The sequence below is a fragment of the Vespa mandarinia genome, chromosome 2, assembly GCF_050613455.1.
Source record: "Vespa mandarinia isolate Hongniang chromosome 2, ASM5061345v1, whole genome shotgun sequence".
NCBI lineage: Eukaryota > Metazoa > Arthropoda > Insecta > Hymenoptera > Vespidae > Vespa > Vespa mandarinia.
The window spans coordinates 9,694,926-9,714,699 of NC_140811.1; the positions used below are offsets into that span (position 1 = coordinate 9,694,926).

A 19,774-nucleotide genomic window follows, 5' to 3' on the forward strand; every position below is an offset into this window, starting at 1 on the left:
TATTTGGAGATTGTAAAAATTTTCCTTACCTACATTCAATCTGCGCTGCACGCATACTTAACACCTACATAATAAAAACGAAACATTTCGATTTGATAATTATTGCGCAAGTACATTTAGAACCCGTAAAATACAGCCCTGCGTTTAAGATCACACATCTATATATATATATATATATATATATATATATATATATATATATATATACTTGAAATGTAAACGACAAAGTATTCGTGACGACTGAAAAGCACTGAAGTAACTTTGTAGGTGTGTGATTAGCATGACACACGCATGTGTACGGAAGTGTAGGCGTATTCTCATCAGGTGCAAATCGTGCATTTTCGTAACTGTTCGGCACTCGTTCAGCGTTCTTCGGCGCTCGCTCACATCGCGTTCAGTGGCGTTCAGTGGCATTCAGTATTGCACGGCGTTTGGTTATGCGTAGCGTTACTTTGGTGTCTATAGTATTGTGTACAGTCGACTTTCCAACGTGTACTTCAAAAAAACAAAGTCGTCGAGAAATTTACATTTTTTGTAAAGAAACATTTCTTGAATAATTTTCATTACCAAACTTCGAATTTATTAAAAATGGTGATTTTTTCATGATTCAATCAGCGATACGTATCAATCGTCTTTGTATGAAGAAAAAGAGAGGTCATCGTTGCATTCGTCTTTGCGTTCATTCGTTCGGTAAGTATAACTTCCGAGTTTGTTCGTCGTCACAGAAAGAGGGGGGAAAGGAAAAGGAGAAAAAGAGAGAGAGAGAGAGAGAGAGAGTGAATGGATGAGTGAGTGAGAGAGAGAGAACAAGAACGGGGACGACATGAAACAGCGTGTCTAATATTAGAAAGACCGTGTTAATTTTTTTGAAACACGCTCATCTGAACAAAAACGATGTACGACGTGCTTATTGCTGTCGTGTCGTCTTTTCTCGACGAGAGCAAAACGGCAACCAATAGGAAGTGGTCTTCCTTCGCGCCGTTATTTCTCCCTTCATGTTCCATTTCTGTTCATTTTATCTTTTCAAGTAGGAAAATGTTCGTAAAAATTATGCCTGAATTTCTTTAGGATTGGTACTTAGTGATCTACTGTATGAGATGAAAATGGCTCTTCGTTGTAGCATGGTACAATCATATTTTTTACTTATCAGCTAAATATTAAATATTTATTAAATGTATTTTTCGTATTAGTGTAATTATATTTTTTCGTTTCTTGTTTGCTTGTTACTATTGCTATTGCTGTCATTGCCACATCATTCATTTTTTTGTCGATAAACTACTTTTTTAGATGATGCTAAAGAAAAGAAACAGTCATTCGTCGATCGATTAATCTAATTCTCTTTCACAATTCTTGGTCAAACAATAACACAAAGCTTTTACCCAACTCTTTTCGCAATTTTCTCAGTCTCTCACGATTTAAGTCAAATTACAGAAATAAGACAACGTTTATTTTTATTAACCGTTAATATTCCTCAAGGACGAATTATTGTAACTAAATATATGCGTAAATTTTATTACGAACTCATAATAGTGAAAACAGTAAAAATGTGATAAAAGATCGAGAATTTTACGTTACAGTTATAAAGACTTTAATTTATTCGAACGTTGACCCGGCCGCCATATTGAATAGAAGTTAATGCACGTGACAAATAAAAAATCACTTCCTTTGGAACGTACTATATGTTACAAAAAGACGCACCTGAATATTCAGTGATAGAATATAAAATAAATAAACCAGGTATTCTTTTACAGAATAAGTATGATCAATGTAGTTCATGATAATGCCTAATATATTAAATATTCCTATAGAAATTGTACTTATTATAATTTAATTCTGTTACATATGCATATTTATATGAATTTTTTAATTATTAAAAATATCATCATTCTGAAACCAAAAGTCAGATCGAACCGAATTATTTGTCTACCTTCACTTGCAAATAATTTCATTTTTGGTATAAATTTCAAGTTAATTTATCTAGCATAAGGTTCGTACTTAAAAATGAGAATAATGATCGTTATCGAATTGGAAACTGAATAAAGAAATGCTAATTTAGGAAGATTCTAATTATAATCAATAATGTCACTGAATCGGTGAATGTGATCGAATGTGATGTCTTCAAAAATAGATAAATAGTCCTTGCTTGTAATTCGTAGTCGTATGTTTTCTTTCTTTTTTACAATCTGATTCGAAAAATTTGATCTCAATCGGAATTTCTTCGGCATATCGAATATTAAATCTTAATTTAAAATTTAACATTTGTGGATTTTGTTGTTATTCGTATAACCGACGACATATCGTAATTAAGTCAAAAATTTTTAAAGGATTATCTACCGATAGTGAATATCTATTGACCAAGTACCAAAGCCCAACACTGTTCGTGTTTTTAATATTAATCCGATAATCGTGGCTTATATTTTTCTACAATGGATTATTATTTATCCCATATAGTACTCACATACAAATGTAAATGGAAGCCTCTAAAATATTCTATATTCATATTTTGGCTATCTATGGTTACCTCTTATTACTTCTACATAGTAGGACTCATTCTTCCTGACCACCAAGAGAATGATTTGAAATTGTTATTAATAATCGCCAATTCTTCGTCATATCGAAACAACCTATACGGTATTAAATTATTTGTATTAATCTTTGTGCATGTCCGCGGAATCTCATCCTCCCGAAGTATGCTCTGAAACCAATAATTGTGTCTTTAATTCACATATTGCACAATCAAATCGCTCCACTCAGCGATCGAAAGATACATGAGTTCAATCCTCAATGAATTGTAAATATTAGCCGACTAAAAACAGGTTGTCAAACGAATCTATTGTATAAACAGTAAAATGAATACTCTTATTTAATCATAAGATATAATAATTTATAATTATAAGTTTATAATAATGAAAATCTTACTGTCTACAAAAATTGCTCAGTCAACATATTAACATTATCATTAAGGTCGAAAGTAATGTGAAAGCTGAAGCAATGCCATTTGAATTTCTCTCGTCTTGGACTTTGCTACGTTGGACAGACATTCAACGCATCAGAATGCTGATATGCATACATAAGTATGCATACGATTTACTTATTTATTCTATATTCTACACAAAGCAATCGCTCAATTCGTTTTATCGATGGCATAAATCGTAAATAGAAATTAATTAATTGATCGCTCACACGTTCGGGAGATTGACCTAATTAAATAATATTAAATAATATTAAATAATATTAAATAATATTATCTATCTTGCCGATAGGCCAATAATATTGTGTCTATACGGTCAATAGTCCAGTGGGAAAATCCTGGATTTACCATTTCAAATTGTGGAACGACAAATGTTCTCACGACCCCAGAAAAAGCGCGATTTATTTCAAATTATTTCTTTATCTTCATAGTTGAACAAACTACAGATCTAAACGGTTTTTCTAATTTAACCGTAAGAGTGTGATACGATTGCACTACGTCGAAAAGTACCACTGCATCGGCCCAGGTATTCAATACAAATGATGGTGCATCTCTTGACACTTTTCATCATGAAAGCATCGCGCGATCTCGTTTGTTATTTTTTCAACGATTAATATGAGACGTTGAGCTATTACGCTACTGGACCTCCAATTCAAAGAACCATATGCTTTTCGACTACATACATCACTATCTCAGTTGCATCGATAACTCTTATAAATAAAATTTTATAAACATGAGATATAACAAATTCCTACCTACAGTTTCAAGAACTTCCTTTTCAGTATTTCGAAGCTAGTAGTCCCTAATTTATACTAGTTTTAATGCTAATGTCGATTGATTATATTTTTATTTTTTAATCATTTTGTTATGTATTTAGCACATTTAACGATTCTTTAGTCATAATTGTTTTCTTTTTTTCCGAATCTTTTTCTCTATTTCTAAAAGAGGAAACAAAATGAATCAAATCTCGACGAAGAATACGAAAGACTTCGTTGAAAAGATTAGCAATTATCGCGCAAGCTATATGCGATATTATATCGATAACGATATATGTACAAACAAAAAATATGAAACACGTGCTTGATCCACTTTAACTCTTTTAGTATGGTCGTATAGATTGATCATTGTCCATTGCGAAATAATATTATGATACGGCATTGGTTCTTTTCCAGTGAAAGACACATGTCTCAATCATATTTTGCTAAAAAGAAATAAAGTATAGTTCTACGTTAGCTTTTTTATCATTTAGAATTTTCCGATTCTTATTGATATATCACAAATACATATTATGCATATGTCATATATCGATAAGAATAAAAATAATATTGAACGTTACAACGATTATATTTACACATGCATACATACATTAATAATTGGGTTGCGCATAATGAGTTGAACAAGTGAATCGTTCGATTCTATTATTTGAAAAAATGAACATAAAATATATTCTCTTTATCGTAATCTTTAAAAGATCAAATAAGAAGCAAATATTAAGATTCTTTTTTGACTATTTTAATTCACATAAGATGAACATGTTGTTAATTTTACGAAAGAAAGAGAGAGATCCCGGCGAAGTAAAAATCGAGTGAGCGTTGTCCATTTGTTGCATGTTGATAAATATTATACGGATTACAAATCATAAGCATATTTTCGTTTGTCGTCAATATACATAGTTTTGCTTGGCGGTTCGAGAACGTTGTTATCGTAGTGTAAACTTGCTCGAGGTTAGGGATTAGTTTCGTACGAACTTTCACTCGTTTCTCGTGGAAAGTCGTAAGGTTATCCCGCATATGGATACTTTCAGGCGAGGTTGAGATATGAATTCAAATCATGCGTAGTTATTCGAATTGAAGCTCATTTTTTTATGCAATTCAAATGTTTATCTTTTATATGAACATTTCGAATGACCATTGAGATTAGAATGTTTGACAAAGAAGAGTAGTCAGTATCCTAATTTTGATCATATTTTGCGCCAACGAGAGCAAGATGTAATTATTATATGCAATGTTATGCAGTGCGTATTTGATTAATATATATGGATGTTAGCCACGTAGAGCGGCATGAGAGCATCGTATTTGATGTACACCCGGTATTACGTAACAGTTGATATGATCAGTGATGTCCATTATGTATCGTTCAACCGTGCTCTTTCGATAGTTTACACTTTCGAAAATATCATTTTTCATTGACAATTCAACTTTTCTTAGCACTTTTTGTAATGTTTTATAGTATATAATACAATTGGTTATTCATTTAAATATGCTAAATTATGTTTCAATTATGATTCTTACCTTTTCTTATATAACAGAACTATAGAAAAATACATGTCAGTTCGCATTAATAATATTTTATAATTGTTTTTTTATTTTGATCATGCTGAACGCGCCTTTTTTTCAGCACTTGCGCGTGTACACGCATGCGCGTATACGCGCATGTGCCTCAATTTATAACAAAGAAGAGAGGGAGAAGGCGCGTTGGTTGGACGATGAAGTCTCGACCAAAGTTCAAGCTGCGTTGTCTCGATCACGAAACTCTGTCTTTAATCATCGAACACAGCCTTGATAATACAGGTGTTATTGCGGAGATACGAGTTCCGTTTCCTTTAATATAAACAGGTATCATTTACGTACCTGTTATTAAATACTTTCAAACTTTAAAAAGCAACATCTTTGTTCCAACGTAACCACTGAAATATCATCGTATTCATTTGAAACATCGAATTTGCTTTCGTCTATATCCTTCTATCTTTCAAATCATAAAAAAAAAAATACAATAAAATGATAAAACGCAACGCGTAATAATATAGGAACTATTTATGCATGACATTCTTGTTTACTAGTTTATTGTGCAATTTTCACAGCGCACACACACGCACGTATTCGCACACGCATATGTATACACGCGATTGTGTCCGCATGATAATTGCGACTTTAACTAAGGTCAACTGCTTCGTTTCCATCCACCCTGCATCTTCGTCCTCGATGCTGCAACTTCGCAATGGGCATTTGTCATGCAAAAATGCGAGCTTCCCTCAGTAATAGTTTTCGTCGACACCATGATGTCGATGAAATTTTCCGATGCATTTATACATTTTTTTTCTTTTAGGTACATAGAAAAGTAATACAAAAATGGCGGAAGCTCATTCAGCCGTCGCCTTCAGTTTTTCCATCACCCACGAAGGATGGGACGTGAACTTCGATCGAGAAGTGCTGAATCTCGTTTGGTTATCCGGTGTACGCTCCTGGAAGAAGAGATTCTTTAGATTTATGGTAAGCGGAAAAGAATGTGCGACAATCCGATAGTAACTAATTTACTTGTTTGTATTTTAGAATAACTTGAAAAGCGGTGTATATCCAGCATCTTTAGGAAGCCTCTGGCTTACCATAGGTATTGTTACTGCAATTCATTTCGCGGGCTACAAAGTTCCTTACGATCTCGTTGGAAAAGTTACACCATATCTTTCAGGGTAAGTTTAATAATTTGAATTCAAATTTCTTACTTTCGAGCAAAGTAATTAAAACAATAATAATTAGTTCGTTTACAAGTACCAACAAGGACCAACTTTTCCATTTTTAATTTTTTGTAGATCTTTAATACTCGCACATCTAGCTGGTTCGTTCATGATCGGACTTCTCTTGTGGTTGGTCGTTATATATATGTTACGATATTTACTGAAGCTGCTGTTGATCTACAAAGGCTGGATGTACGAATTAAGAGGCAAACAAAAAAAATTATCGAGAATGACACAGATATGGCTTCTTTTCGTAAAACTGCTGTCTGGTTGGCGCAAACCCATGCTTTACAGCTTTCAAGGTTCGCTGCCTCGTCTACCACTTCCTTCGGTAGAAGATACGATGAAACGGGTTAGATGTTTTTTTATTTTTGTATTATCCATAAATAAAAAAACACAAAAAAATAAAAAACGAAAGAGATGATCTCGAATTGATGATTCGACTAAAGAGAAAAGTAAAATGAAAAAAGTTCTTAAGACATCTTCAAAAAGACTACTTAGTAGATTACAAGTAATAGTTTACAATTATTATTGTACAGTAAAATAATTTATTATGTATTTTTAAACAGTACCTCCGAAGCGTTAGACCTCTATTGGACAATGAAAATTATACTCGTATGGAGAGATTAGCGAAGGAATTTCAAAATGGTATAGGCGTGAAACTTCAAAGATATTTAATACTTAAGTCTTGGTGGTCTACCAATTATGTATCTGATTGGTGGGAGGAATACGTTTACCTTCGAGGTAGATCGCCGCTTGTTATAAATTCAAATTTCTACGGAATAGATGCTATTCTTATGCATCCAACTACGAATCAAGCTGCACGTGCCGCCAGCACTATTCATTTTTGTTTACAATACAGACGGCTTATTGAGCGTCAACAACTTGAACCAGTTAGTACGATATTATAAAAAAATTAGTATATTGTATTTTTCGAATGACGATATACACCGAGAGAATTATATTTTTTCTGATTCCCAGATTTTACTGCAAGGTATAATTCCTTTATGTTCCTGGCAATATGAAAGACTATTTAATACCACAAGGCTTCCTGGTATTGAAACAGACAAAATAGTTCACTATCAAGATTCTAAGCATATAGTTGTACATCACAAAGGAAGATATTTCAAAGTTCTTATTTATTACAAAAATAGAATTCTTTTACCATGTGAAATAGAAATGTAAGAGTGTTTTATATTCAAATAACAATCTAATATTATATATATTTTTACAATTCCTTATTTTTTGTTATTACTTTTTATAACAAAAATATCCTATACGAGATTTATTATAATCTATGAATGTCCATTACATATAGACAAATTCAACAAATTTTGGATGACAAATCTGAACCACCAGAAAGTGAAGAAAAATTAGCTGCACTGACAGCTGGAGAGAGAAAACCTTGGGCAGAAGTCAGAAACGAATATTTCGCGAAAGGAATAAATAAAGTTTCCTTAGATATAATAGAAAAATCGGCATTCATTGTCGTTTTAGATGATTTTCCATACGAATACGATCCTGTAAGTAATTATAATTTTGTCAAAGATAAACATAAATTAATACTTTAATATGAAACATTTAAAATATCTTCAATTAAATGCTTATACAGTAATTTTCTATTTTTAGGAACATCCTGAAAAGTTAGATAATTATGGTCAAATTTTGTTACATGGTAAAGGCTATGATAGATGGTTCGATAAATCTTTTACTTTGTGTATTGGAAGTAATGGAAGGGTAAGAAATAAAAAGTCACAAACAAAAATATTACTTACAAAATAATAAATGTAGCTATCTTAACTGCTGAATTACATATTTTACAGATCGGTTTTAATGCAGAACATTCTTGGTAAGTTTTTCTTTCATATAGAAAAATGCATTAGGCACAAGTAATAATTTCTTGATAAACCGATCGTACCCAGATGACGATGAAAAAATTAAAACATTATCTATATTAATTGATTCATTTTTTGAATTTCTACTTTTTGTTATTATTTATTCCCTATTTAATGTTTCTTCATTCAATGTCTGATTGATTTCATACGTAACAGTTATTGTCTAATGAGTTTCATAGATCAAGGTGATAATAATTTAATTAAAGAATCATTGAAACACAGAAATAATATATTATTTTCTTGCGATTGCATGAATATTTATAAAATTATATATTAGTAAATTATATATTAGTAAATTATATATTAGTAACTCTTATTTTGAGATGTGTAAACAATAAGTAAACAATAAGTAATGCAGGGCAGATGCTGCGGTGATGTCACATTTATGGGAATTCTTAATATATGAAGAAGCCTGCAACCGAGAGTAAGAACCTTAATTCAAACTGAATGGTTTATAAGTCATTGAATTTCTTTATCATCTTCTCTTTCATCATTAAAAGCTTAGCATGATATGTTTATGTAGATTATCGGTGTTGGTAATATTTTGCCTTGTATAAACTAAGGAAACTACCTAAGTGTTAATCTTCATTTAAACAAAATGATGGAACGTTATATTTGACAAAATTTTACAGTGATAAACAGTAAAATATAATTTGTTTACTGTACATACATTTATAAAGAATATTTCTTGTCACCTAACTCTCTATTGCTTGTAATGATACTACAAAACATTAAAAGAAGAAATTATTGAATCCAAAAGAAACAAAATTCTGAGAACAAAAAATTTTATTCGAATCATTCTTTTTTCTTATTACATAATTATTATAACTTATGAAAATATGAATTTATTTATGCATATGCATTTGTTGACCTTTACATTTTTACATTTTTGGACATCTTAATGAATAATTTGTTATATAATAGTAATATATACACAAACAAATATATGAAAGTATTTGTTTGTGTATATATTACTACCGCTCCAGAAATTATTTAAATGATTATCCATATCTAAAAATGTATCAAAATTAATAGAAATTATTTTGAACTTCTAGGATAATTATTTTACATCAAAACGCCTAAAATTTTGGACTGTTTCATTTTTTTCAAACATCACTCTTTCTTATTCAAAGTCAAAAAATTCATATCGTTAAAGTCGTCTTTTAATAAATTACAACCCTCTCGTAAGATAAATATGTCAATATATTTAAAAAAAAAAAACATTAACCCTTGAAACTTTTAAACATTATATTGAAAAAAATTTTGGTAACAGTATATTGTCCCCTTTAAATTAAACAATTTTGTACTAGACATTTTTTAATACTATCAAAAGCAACAGAGATATTTCAAATCTTCGAGTTAAATAAAACACTGTATAATTTCCTAGCATGAAGGTTTAGAAGAACTTTGTATATATTTTTATTTCTTTGTTTCAGTTTATAAGGTATCACTGATGAGTACTTGACAGTAAAAGACCGATCCAAAAAATATATGTTAATTATTTATCCATATTTTGTCTTCTGCTTCATAGGGCTGATGCTCCTGTTATGGGATCTCTCTGGGAATATGTTATTGCTAATACTATGGAAAAAGGGTAATTCTCTTTCCATGTTTGTATTTTATGCAAATTGCTAAATATGTAATAACACCTTAAGAAATCCATACATTTTATTGCACTTCCCACATAAAAAGTAAACTTGTAATTAACATGCTTACAACTTAATGCTTTAATAAAAAATTCTATACTGCTTTATCTCCTTTAAATATGTAATCATTATTGTTCTGAAAGAATTATAACTGTAATTAATAGATTGTAAAATATGACAATAATTATTGTAAAATAATTAAATTATAATTATTTCAATAATACTTTTTAGTTTTAACTACTATTTATCTATCAGATATAAAGAAGACGGACGTAACAAAGGTACTCCAGAATTTATACCACCAAGCCCTACTCGACTTCAATGGGATTTGTCTTCAGAATGTATTGAATGTATAAATCGTTCTAATGAGGTACTACTTTTACATTTATAAAAATCATGTGCAAACACATAGTCATGTGTGTAAAGATTATTGATTATTTTTTAAATTATTAGATTGTACAAAAATTAATAAATGACATTGAATTACGTATCTATGTACACGATGAATACGGTAAAGGTTTTATGAAAGCTAGTGCAATGTCACCAGATGCATATATACAAATGGCTTTACAACTAGCATATTATCGTGATGCTGGAAAGTTCAATCTCACTTACGAAGCTTCCATGACAAGACTATTTCGTGAAGGCAGAACAGAAACTGTTAGACCATGCACTATTGAATCTGCTGCATGGGTAAAGGCCATGGAAGATAAGAATGCAACGGTAACATAAATATAATAGTTCAAACCAATATTTACTAAAAACAAAATATAAAAAACTGCCTTTTCCATTACAGTTAGATAACAAGTATAGATTACTACTAGCAGCAGGACAACAGCATCAAAAAAATTGTCAGGATGCTATGTGTGGCAAGGGTATAGATAGACATCTTTTCTGTTTATATGTAGTGTCTAAATATCTTGAAGTAGATTCTCCATTTTTGAAGGTATTTGGTAAAATATTTCAAAAAAACAATTTGAAACCAAAAAAGAAAATAGTTATAAAGAAAAAAAAATTATTTAGGAAGTCTTAAGCGAACCTTGGCGATTATCTACATCTCAAACTCCACATGGACAAACATCAAAATTGGACTTGAAGAAATACCCTGATTGTATCTCTGCTGGTGGTGGATTTGGTCCTGTTGCCGATGATGGTTATGGGGTTTCTTACATTATTGCTGGAGAAGATGTTATATTCTTTCATATCTCTAGTAAACGTAGCTCACTAGTAACGGTATATAATGGGAAAAGATTAGATTAATAATCAAACATTGATAAACTAGTTAAAGAATTATTTTCTAAATTTATTGTCATTATTATTTATTTTTTACAGGATGCTGCTAGATTTGCACGCCAAATAGAAAAGGCATTTGCTGATATGAAAAAATTGCTTTTAGAAAGGAAAAAAGTTCAACAGCACAAAAATGGCTCCACATAAAGAATTTAGTTATTGGTGCATTAGAAGGCTATGAAGCACATATCAAAAACTACTACAAACTATAACAAAATTCTTTCTATTATTTGGAGGAGTAAACATAAATTCATACAAATTTGTACTCTTAATTATTTTTATATAAATAATTACTACAAACGAAATTTGGCAAAAACAAATACAATATTGACTATTTGTATAAAAAAAAGGAAATATCTGTTATTTGCTATTTTTCAATAATTTGTTATATTTCTAAATGCAATATTGACATCAATAATATAAAATTTAATTTTAACTTTTCTATATGCATATATACAATTAGAAATAATAATGAAGAAATGTTGCGAATATAAAGAAGTAAAATTTTAAATTCATATCTTTTTGTATTGGTTTTTGTATATAACATTAGAAGAAAATATTCGCTATCTATCATATTTAACTACTAAATTATATTTACTAATACAGCTTTGGGTATCATTGGAAAAATGGAAAATCAGATAGTTATTCAATATATTTAAAATTTTGATATATATATATATATATATATATATATATATATATATATATATATATAATCGATGTTTTTATCACAATGACAATATACCTAAATTTATTCTTTAAAAGTAGTATCAATCAGGTCAATTTTATACATATTATATTATCAAAATGATTAAGTATGCGTAAATTATTAAAGGTGTTACGGTACGTCTTAACGCCAAATTTATAAACTTTAAAAATTTATTTTAAAAATTTATAAATTTGCTGTTTCAATATAAATGCAATTGCATTTATATTGAAACTGCAAATATTCAATCTTTTATTTTCATATTTATTTACATTAAATACTCACTTTGTTGATTGCAAAGCTACAATTACAATATACTATTTTTATAGTGATTATCATAGCTATTGTATCAATATGTGACTATCATATATAAATAATATTCAAACCTCAACTTATGGCTAGATTAAATCTGATTGAGAACTTTAGAATGTTTATTACTTGTACAAATGAGACGTCATGAATGCCTAAAATATTATGTAATCATATGAACTTTTAGTATAATTAAATATTTAAAAATGCCATAAACTAATATCTGCAACCTATCAATGCAAAATTTTATAATGTCTCATTTTATACTAGAAAGTTAATATAATTATATTTTCTTTAATACGTGTTTGTTAAAGGTATTGTTAGAGGTACTGGTGCTCTTAATTAAAAATATTTCAAATATTTCAACGTTTGTCAATGCAATTATTTTTATAATACTTTTAGTAAAAACTTTATGTAATCATCTATATATATCTAATTAAATATAAATCTTTGGTTATTACAAAATACTTTATATCTCAAAGAATATAAATCTTAAATAAACTACAGATTATTATTGTAATCTTTAACTACATCAACTTTTAACAAAAGCATTACTTATGTTTTAATATATATAAATACCATTTATGCTATTTAAATACTAAAATAATTTTAGAGATTTATCAATGCAATATAATTTAACAATTTTTATCATATTCGTTTATGTAATCATATATTATCCTTTGTTGATATTTGTACAAAAATATGTAAAATTGGAGACATATCTGTAATATTAATATATAGCATAATAAATTTTACTAATAATATTATATATAGCAATTTTGCTCTTATAATAATATAATTTAGTGCAATTGCAAAAAAAATACATGCTATAAGATATGTATCAATATATTGCATAGTTATTATTTCTTTCTATTTTTATCTTCTTTAGATATTTGGGTCTTCAGTATTTTGTCTTTCTTTACAGTTTTGTGCTTATTGGAAATAAGAACATTACGTAGTGTAGAATGAAGAAATCTTTTATTGACGGTCTCTCTAGGCTTTACCCATCCAGTAGGTCCCATTATTTCTGCTCTTTGTGCACCGAGTTTTGCTTCTTCAAGTAGAGCTTCAACTGCAAGTCTACATATATAATATTTAAATAAACATAAATTAATCTTAACATATGTGTGTGTATATATATATTTTCTTTAAAGAGTACACTAATAAGATATTAAACATACTTATTTAATTCTTCATCATCCATATTCATTGCCTTTTATTACGAATTAGTAAGCCTAAAAAGAATATGATATAAAAAGAAACGGTAAATCTATAAAATAAGAAAACTAAATTAAATGCGAAATTTAAATATTAAACAAATATGTACAATATAAGTATATGAACTTACGAAAACAGAAAAGAAATTCTTATACTTATAAAAATATCAAACAATGTAGTAAATTATAAAAAATACATTATACAATCTGGTAAAAAAAAGATTGATAGTACACTTTGCTACAAGATGTCAATACCTTAACAAGATTTATTGCTATATTCTAATATACACTAGATTCACTGGTCAACTTATTAGAATTGAAATGAATCAATCATATTTTTTGATAAAGTTATGATCAAATATATCACTATACACTATATATCACTCATACACTAAATGATATTAAACTACGATAAATAACGATGACAAAATGACATCCTCTTCTGCTTATTTTACCAATTCCCACCATCGTTGAACTTTTCTAGCTGTCACTAGTAGTCGCAACTGATATATATGTGTGTGTATATATAATATATATATATATATGTTTCAATAAACCTTATATTTATTCACAGTGTGCTCAATTCGCAGTGCAACATGTATGCAAGTGCGGGATACCAAACCTTTAACTGTAAACTACATACATACATATCTATATCTCTAAAGAAAAACATGAATAAATGGTGTTTATACTCTATGAAATTTTTTCTTTCGTTTACTAGGTAGCGTCCTAGTCGAAATTGTTCGAAACACCATTGCATTTATTTTATTGTAGAAGTATACGGGAATTTATATTGTACAATTTTAGCAAGATTTTTTTCTCTGCTTTCGATTTACGTACATTTATTTGTGTCGTATATAAATAAAAGCATTGTAAATTTTGAGATGTTAATAATATTAAAAATTTTCTTTTCTCAAGTATAAAAATATCACATCTCAAGCCGTTAGTTTGAAGTATTATTTTCGCAATCATCCTTACGTTTGGTGTTTGTTGTTAATATAGTGCGTTTTGATTCTCATAATTTTATTCAAAATCAAAATAATGTTTATTACTATTTTTTTACTATTTTTATATAGGAATGTAGAATAATGAATGTTTCCAAGAAACAGCTTGGCAAGATGACAAAGACTCGAATCTCGTGAATTTTTCATTTATCATTCCTTTTTCTGTTAATTTTTATACATTTTGTACAACGAAAGATGTCACAAACGACAGAAATAGTACAAATATCTGGAGAAATTATAGAGGAAGGACATGAAAAAGCCCAGGTCAATGCTCCGCTGCAAGTAGTCAGAGTACCTGTCAAACATACCAATCTTGGTATACGTAGTCATGCAATGTACATATATATAAATATTTTTATTGTTTAACGAAATATAAAATAAATATCATATCTATGTAATTGCAGATTGTGTATCTCTTTAACATAATGCTATGTTTTTAATGTCCAATCTTTTTTTTAGGGATATGAGTACAATGGTTGAGCTAACATCATTCAGTACACTTGGAAAAATACAACCCTTTTTGGTTACAATCACAACCACCGCTGCATTATTAGTTGATTTGCATTGTCACTTAACTGACAAAGAAGTATGTGGATATTTGGGTGGACATTGGGATATTAATTCACATAGTAAATATATTTTGTGTATATATATATATATATATATATATATATATATATATATAATAAATTTTATTTCCACATTAAATGATAATATATAAAGAATTATATTGTTCATCAACTCAGATCTATCTATAACTTGCGCATTTCCATGTCGATATTCTGGCAAAGATAAATCAGCTGCAGCTGCTGTAGAAGCAGAAATTGCAAAAGCTATGGAATGGAAACATGTGACCCTCGTTGGTTGGTATCATTCTCATCCTAGATCACATGCTTCGCCATCTCTCAGAGATGTTGATGCGCAATTAGATTATCAAATTAAAATGAAAGGACCTAGTGATAATGGTTACATGCCTTGTGTTGGTTTAATATGCTGTGAGTTTTCTTTTTTCTCACTTTTTCTGCTATTATTTGTTTAAAGAGTTTAATATCAATTTTTAATATAATTATAGCTCCTTACAACATGGATGGTAATTGTTATGAATCAAATTTTAATGTCTTTTGGTCATTGCCACCTCCTGAAAACCGACCTCATGAATATCCACGCCCTATGCTTCTTAGTTATACTTTGTCTCAAGAGCATTTTCTTGCTCAAGATACATTAGAAGAAATAGTAAGTTAAATACCTGTGATTAAATAGAATATTGAATTGATAAAATGTTGATAAAGTGTTGAATTGACGATTCTGTACTACTTCCTTTCAGAGGCGATGCATAGAATATTATAGAAGCGAAGGAGGTATCGATTTTACTACTAATTTTAATAACAATACTACGTATCTTGAACGTTTAAGAGTAAGTTAATAAAATCATTTAATAGTTTATAGAAAAAATAGGAATAGAGAGAATTATATTTTTATTTTTATTATGCAGTGTTCTTTAGCATCCAAATTACCTGGACGTAATCGTGCTAATGGATCTTACTGGGATATAATCAGAGAAATGATTTGTCCTGGTTCAAAAGATGGGAATACACCAGAGTTTCTTACTGTTAAATTTCCACTTGTACCAGTTTCGGAGTCTCTTGTTCCTCCAGTCCCACCTGGTATCAATCTTCCAACATACAATGCAGCAGTTTTTCTGGCACCTGTAAATTTTAAACCTGACAGTGCCATAATTACACCAACATCTAAACCATTCGTTATGCAACCATCTACTTCTAGAGACAATGTTAGAAAAGATAATGCTACGGGGACAGATACGGCATCCTTAACACAAATAAAAGATGGAAATACTGCCATCTCAAAACATATGTCGCAACCAGAAATGATCCGAAGTTTTCAATCGGGTGAGCTTACGGTTTCAGTGAAAAACACAAAATGCGATTATGATTTTGCTCCTACAGATTTTGCCAAACTACCCAATCCTGTTGGAGTTGATATTACGGGTAATAAAAATCGGACCACAACTACCCCAGATTTTCCTTTAACAGATATTACACAACAGATTACAAAGTTTCAAGACTTTACAAAATTAGCGAATTTCTCTGCTGCCGATTTAGCAAAGTTATCTGGTTTTCCAATGCCCGATTTTTCAAGAACATCGTCGCCTTCGCCATCGACATATATGAGAAATATAGCAAATTTATTCGGTCCTTTTGGTAAGGTTTCACCCGCAAGAGACACAGATGGTACGGAACGTAAAATAAATGAATTTTCAATTGGTGAAGTGACTCAATCGCCATTTAAACCTACGTCAGGAACCGCAGATCTTGGAAAAAATTTCTCTATTGGTGCGGAGGATTATTCTAGTGGGAAAAAATTAGACATTCAAAATGATTCTAAACTTAGTCGATCAAATGAATATCAAGGGACTGAAGATCTATCAAATTCTTCAAGCATTAAATCTGATTTTGGCGGCATGCTTGATATGACCAATTTGCATAAAAAGCAACAACAATCTCAAATCGGCGATATCAATGATACATCACTTAATTTATCGAAGGATCGTCAATAATTCTTATCTAACATTGATCAATTTGTTTGACAATTAAGTATGTAAACATTGCGAACCTTTATAGTATATTCTATGAATCTGTGTATATGCGTTCGCGCACATGTGTTTAAATAATCATATTTAAAGACTCTTGTGTCAAACTGCATTTTTATATTTTCGTTTATTCTTTATCAATGAAACATTATCTTTTTTTATAAACAAAAATGCTTCTCCTATCTTCTATGTGTATGTATATACATTTTTACCATACATTGAGAATGATATTTAAAAAAAAAAGGAAAAAGTAAATTATATATTTGCGATATTGTAAAAGTACTTTACACAAGATATTAACGTAAGTATTGATTAAATTTTGAGATAAATAATTGATAACAAAAGAGGGCGCTGGATGGCGCATTAAAACGAACATGGTTTTTACGCATCATGTCACGTTACATTTTTACACACTCTGTTTCGTGTAAATGAAAAAAAAGTATAACTTATTTTTCGTTTCTTGAAATTATATTTCGATATAATATCATTTTTAATTATTTCTTTTTTATAGTGATATAAACACAAAAGTATATGGTGTGTGAAAGTGTATGATATATTTTTAACTTGGACCCATTAAATAGGCTATGTTGCAAATTTAAGTAGTAATCTGAATATAATTTGGAAAAAGAGAAGGATAATTAAATATTAGCTGAAAATATTTATATCCATAAAAAGAAATGGATGAGTTACCAATTACCGAAAATCAGTTATTACAGAAACATAAGCGAGAACGGAGAGAATTACAAGGTACTTTATTGACGTAGTACTTTTATTAATTCTAACTTACTTTTATGTTAACATCACAATAAAAATATAAATATTTTTCAGTCAAAAATACTTTGTATGGCTATATTGTAGTTAAAACTGTTATAATGCTTAAATAATGTATCTATATTATATATCGCAGCTCAGATACAGGTATTGAAGAAATCAATCTGTAAAGGTGATAAAAAGAAGAAAAAAGAAGTTACAGATGAAATTGCACGTAAAGAAGAAAATTTAGAAAGGAAGCAAGATGAAGAATTAGCAAGGTGGAAAATATCCCAAGTTACACTGAATGATACAGATGCAGAGAATTTAGAAGAAACATGTGATATAAATGATATAGAATCGAAAGAATCTGAGAGAATACAACAGAGAATTTCTAAAGCTCAACGAAGAAGGTATAAAAAAGAAAATGCAGAAAGAGAACGTAATCAAAGAATTATAGAGCAGGAAGCATTTGATATATATGGTAAGAGAAATGTTGAGATGCAATCTATACAAAAAATTCTTTACGAACGTGATTTAACGTTATATGAAATTCCAAGTGATGGTCATTGGTATGTTACATAATGTGTAATATTTTTAAAATATTTATAAATAATGTAGAATTAATACATGATCATTTATTTCTTTCATTTCAGTTTATACAATGCAGTTGCACATCAACTTAAAATACTTGGAGATATTCCATTTAGCCTATGTGATCTAAGAATGAAAACTGCCATATATTTAAGACAAAATAGAAATGATTTCTTACCATTTATTTCAAATCCAGATTCTGATCAGTTATTGTCACCTGAGCAGTATGAAAAATATTGTAATGACATAGTTGAAACTTGTGCTTGGGGTGGTGCAATTGAGGTAATTATTCTAATAAGTTTTTCTATAAATCTTATAATATTGTAGAAAGTGTCATATGTATATATTGTAAATATGTGTCTAATACAGTTGCAAGTACTGTCGCGTATTTTGGAACGTCAAATTGAGGTCATCCAAGCAACAGGTATCCCCTATATCGTTGGAGATGAATTCAGTAAGAAAAAAAGAATAATATTAACTTACCATCGTTACATGTATGAATTAGGTGCTCATTATAATTCTGTTACAAAATTTGTAAAAGAAGATGAAAGCTGATCATACATTCTATTATACTTAAACAACATTTATCTTAATACGAACATGAATGTATTATATAACGTGATAAATAATTCTGATTTAATTTTACATACATTAGATTTATTAAATATATTAAGATTGATAAGTACGTTGAAATAACTAATAGTATCCAATACTTAATTTTCTCAAATCATGCAAATATTATCACTATACTAATGTTTTATAGATTTAATATGGTAATAAAATTCAATAGTCAAATACATCATTTTATTATTATTATTATTATTATTATATTGTGATAAAACTTTACATTTTCATAAGTTTTAAATATTTTTTTATAGAAGTTTATTTTTTAAACATTAAAGCGGTTTTAATATTAACATATAAATTATTATGTTTAATTAAACGAGCTAAAATCTAAAAATGTTTTTAAAACTATATAAATAAGAATAAAATTAATACATGTTATAAAAATTAATTAATCAATAAGTCTTTTATTTTGCTTACCCAATCATAAAAAAAACTTATTTTACATTAAATAGAATAAAAGTGATCTACTGACTTGATAAAATTCAGGTATTAGGAATTTTTAGAAAAGATCAATCAAAGAAATATAGTAATTTATTAAAGAACAATTACGATGCTGTAAAAATATCATCTAAATGAACAGTACATATGAACAATGTCTTAAAATAAACATTTAGTACTCTCTATATTAAGTAATAACATTCTAATA

At 29.0% G+C, this 19,774-nt stretch overlaps 4 protein-coding genes across 14 annotated transcripts; 3 read left to right on the plus strand and 1 right to left on the minus strand.

The window, feature by feature from the left end:
• Positions 1-354: 354 nt before the first annotated feature.
• On the plus strand, positions 355-11,847 carry whd (carnitine O-palmitoyltransferase whd). Of its 7 annotated transcripts, none has more exons than XM_085663951.1 (16): positions 355-690; positions 6,077-6,240; positions 6,301-6,437; positions 6,558-6,834; positions 7,052-7,375; positions 7,464-7,663; positions 7,801-8,005; positions 8,112-8,219; positions 8,306-8,331; positions 8,736-8,801; positions 9,909-9,971; positions 10,255-10,393; positions 10,477-10,746; positions 10,820-10,969; positions 11,047-11,256; positions 11,356-11,844. In XM_085663951.1, the coding sequence occupies exons 2-16, from the start codon at positions 6,100-6,102 to the stop codon at positions 11,458-11,460; spliced, it is 2,421 nt and encodes an 806-aa protein (XP_085520077.1). In that variant the 5' UTR covers positions 355-690; positions 6,077-6,099; the 3' UTR covers positions 11,461-11,844. The 7 variants fall into 7 exon arrangements, with proteins under 7 accessions (XP_085520077.1, XP_035727310.1, XP_085520094.1 ...); XM_035871417.2 differs by having other exon boundaries at positions 10,279-10,393; positions 11,356-11,841; XM_085663955.1 differs by lacking the exon at positions 355-690 and adding an exon at positions 5,440-5,586 and having other exon boundaries at positions 11,356-11,847.
• A 1,081-nt stretch (positions 11,848-12,928) lies between these two features.
• Positions 12,929-14,027, minus strand: LOC118441339 (protein POLR1D). 2 transcript variants are annotated; one of them, XM_085663997.1, is made up of 3 exons: positions 13,677-13,747; positions 13,510-13,563; positions 12,929-13,408 (listed from the first exon to the last, which is right to left on the minus strand). In XM_085663997.1, the coding sequence occupies exons 2-3, from the start codon at positions 13,536-13,538 to the stop codon at positions 13,189-13,191; spliced, it is 249 nt and encodes an 82-aa protein (XP_085520123.1). In that variant the 5' UTR covers positions 13,539-13,563; positions 13,677-13,747; the 3' UTR covers positions 12,929-13,188. The 2 variants fall into 2 exon arrangements, with proteins under 2 accessions (XP_085520123.1, XP_085520120.1); XM_085663994.1 differs by lacking the exon at positions 13,677-13,747 and adding an exon at positions 13,801-14,027 and having other exon boundaries at positions 12,939-13,408.
• A 21-nt stretch (positions 14,028-14,048) lies between these two features.
• Positions 14,049-17,126, plus strand: LOC118441310 (uncharacterized). Of its 4 annotated transcripts, none has more exons than XM_035865532.2 (7): positions 14,049-14,175; positions 14,622-14,884; positions 15,009-15,178; positions 15,296-15,544; positions 15,622-15,782; positions 15,874-15,963; positions 16,042-17,126. In XM_035865532.2, the coding sequence occupies exons 2-7, from the start codon at positions 14,745-14,747 to the stop codon at positions 17,122-17,124; spliced, it is 1,893 nt and encodes a 630-aa protein (XP_035721425.1). In that variant the 5' UTR covers positions 14,049-14,175; positions 14,622-14,744; the 3' UTR covers positions 17,125-17,126. The 4 variants fall into 4 exon arrangements, with proteins under 4 accessions (XP_035721425.1, XP_085520107.1, XP_035721441.1 ...); XM_085663981.1 differs by having other exon boundaries at positions 14,118-14,175; positions 14,745-14,884; XM_035865548.2 differs by having other exon boundaries at positions 14,133-14,227.
• Positions 17,127-17,761: 635 nt separating this feature from the next.
• Positions 17,762-19,255, plus strand: LOC118441333 (deubiquitinase OTUD6B). The gene is made up of 4 exons (XM_035865569.2): positions 17,762-17,904; positions 18,065-18,479; positions 18,564-18,783; positions 18,871-19,255. The coding sequence occupies exons 1-4, from the start codon at positions 17,835-17,837 to the stop codon at positions 19,054-19,056; spliced, it is 891 nt and encodes a 296-aa protein (XP_035721462.1). The 5' UTR covers positions 17,762-17,834; the 3' UTR covers positions 19,057-19,255.
• Positions 19,256-19,774: the final 519 nt, after the last annotated feature.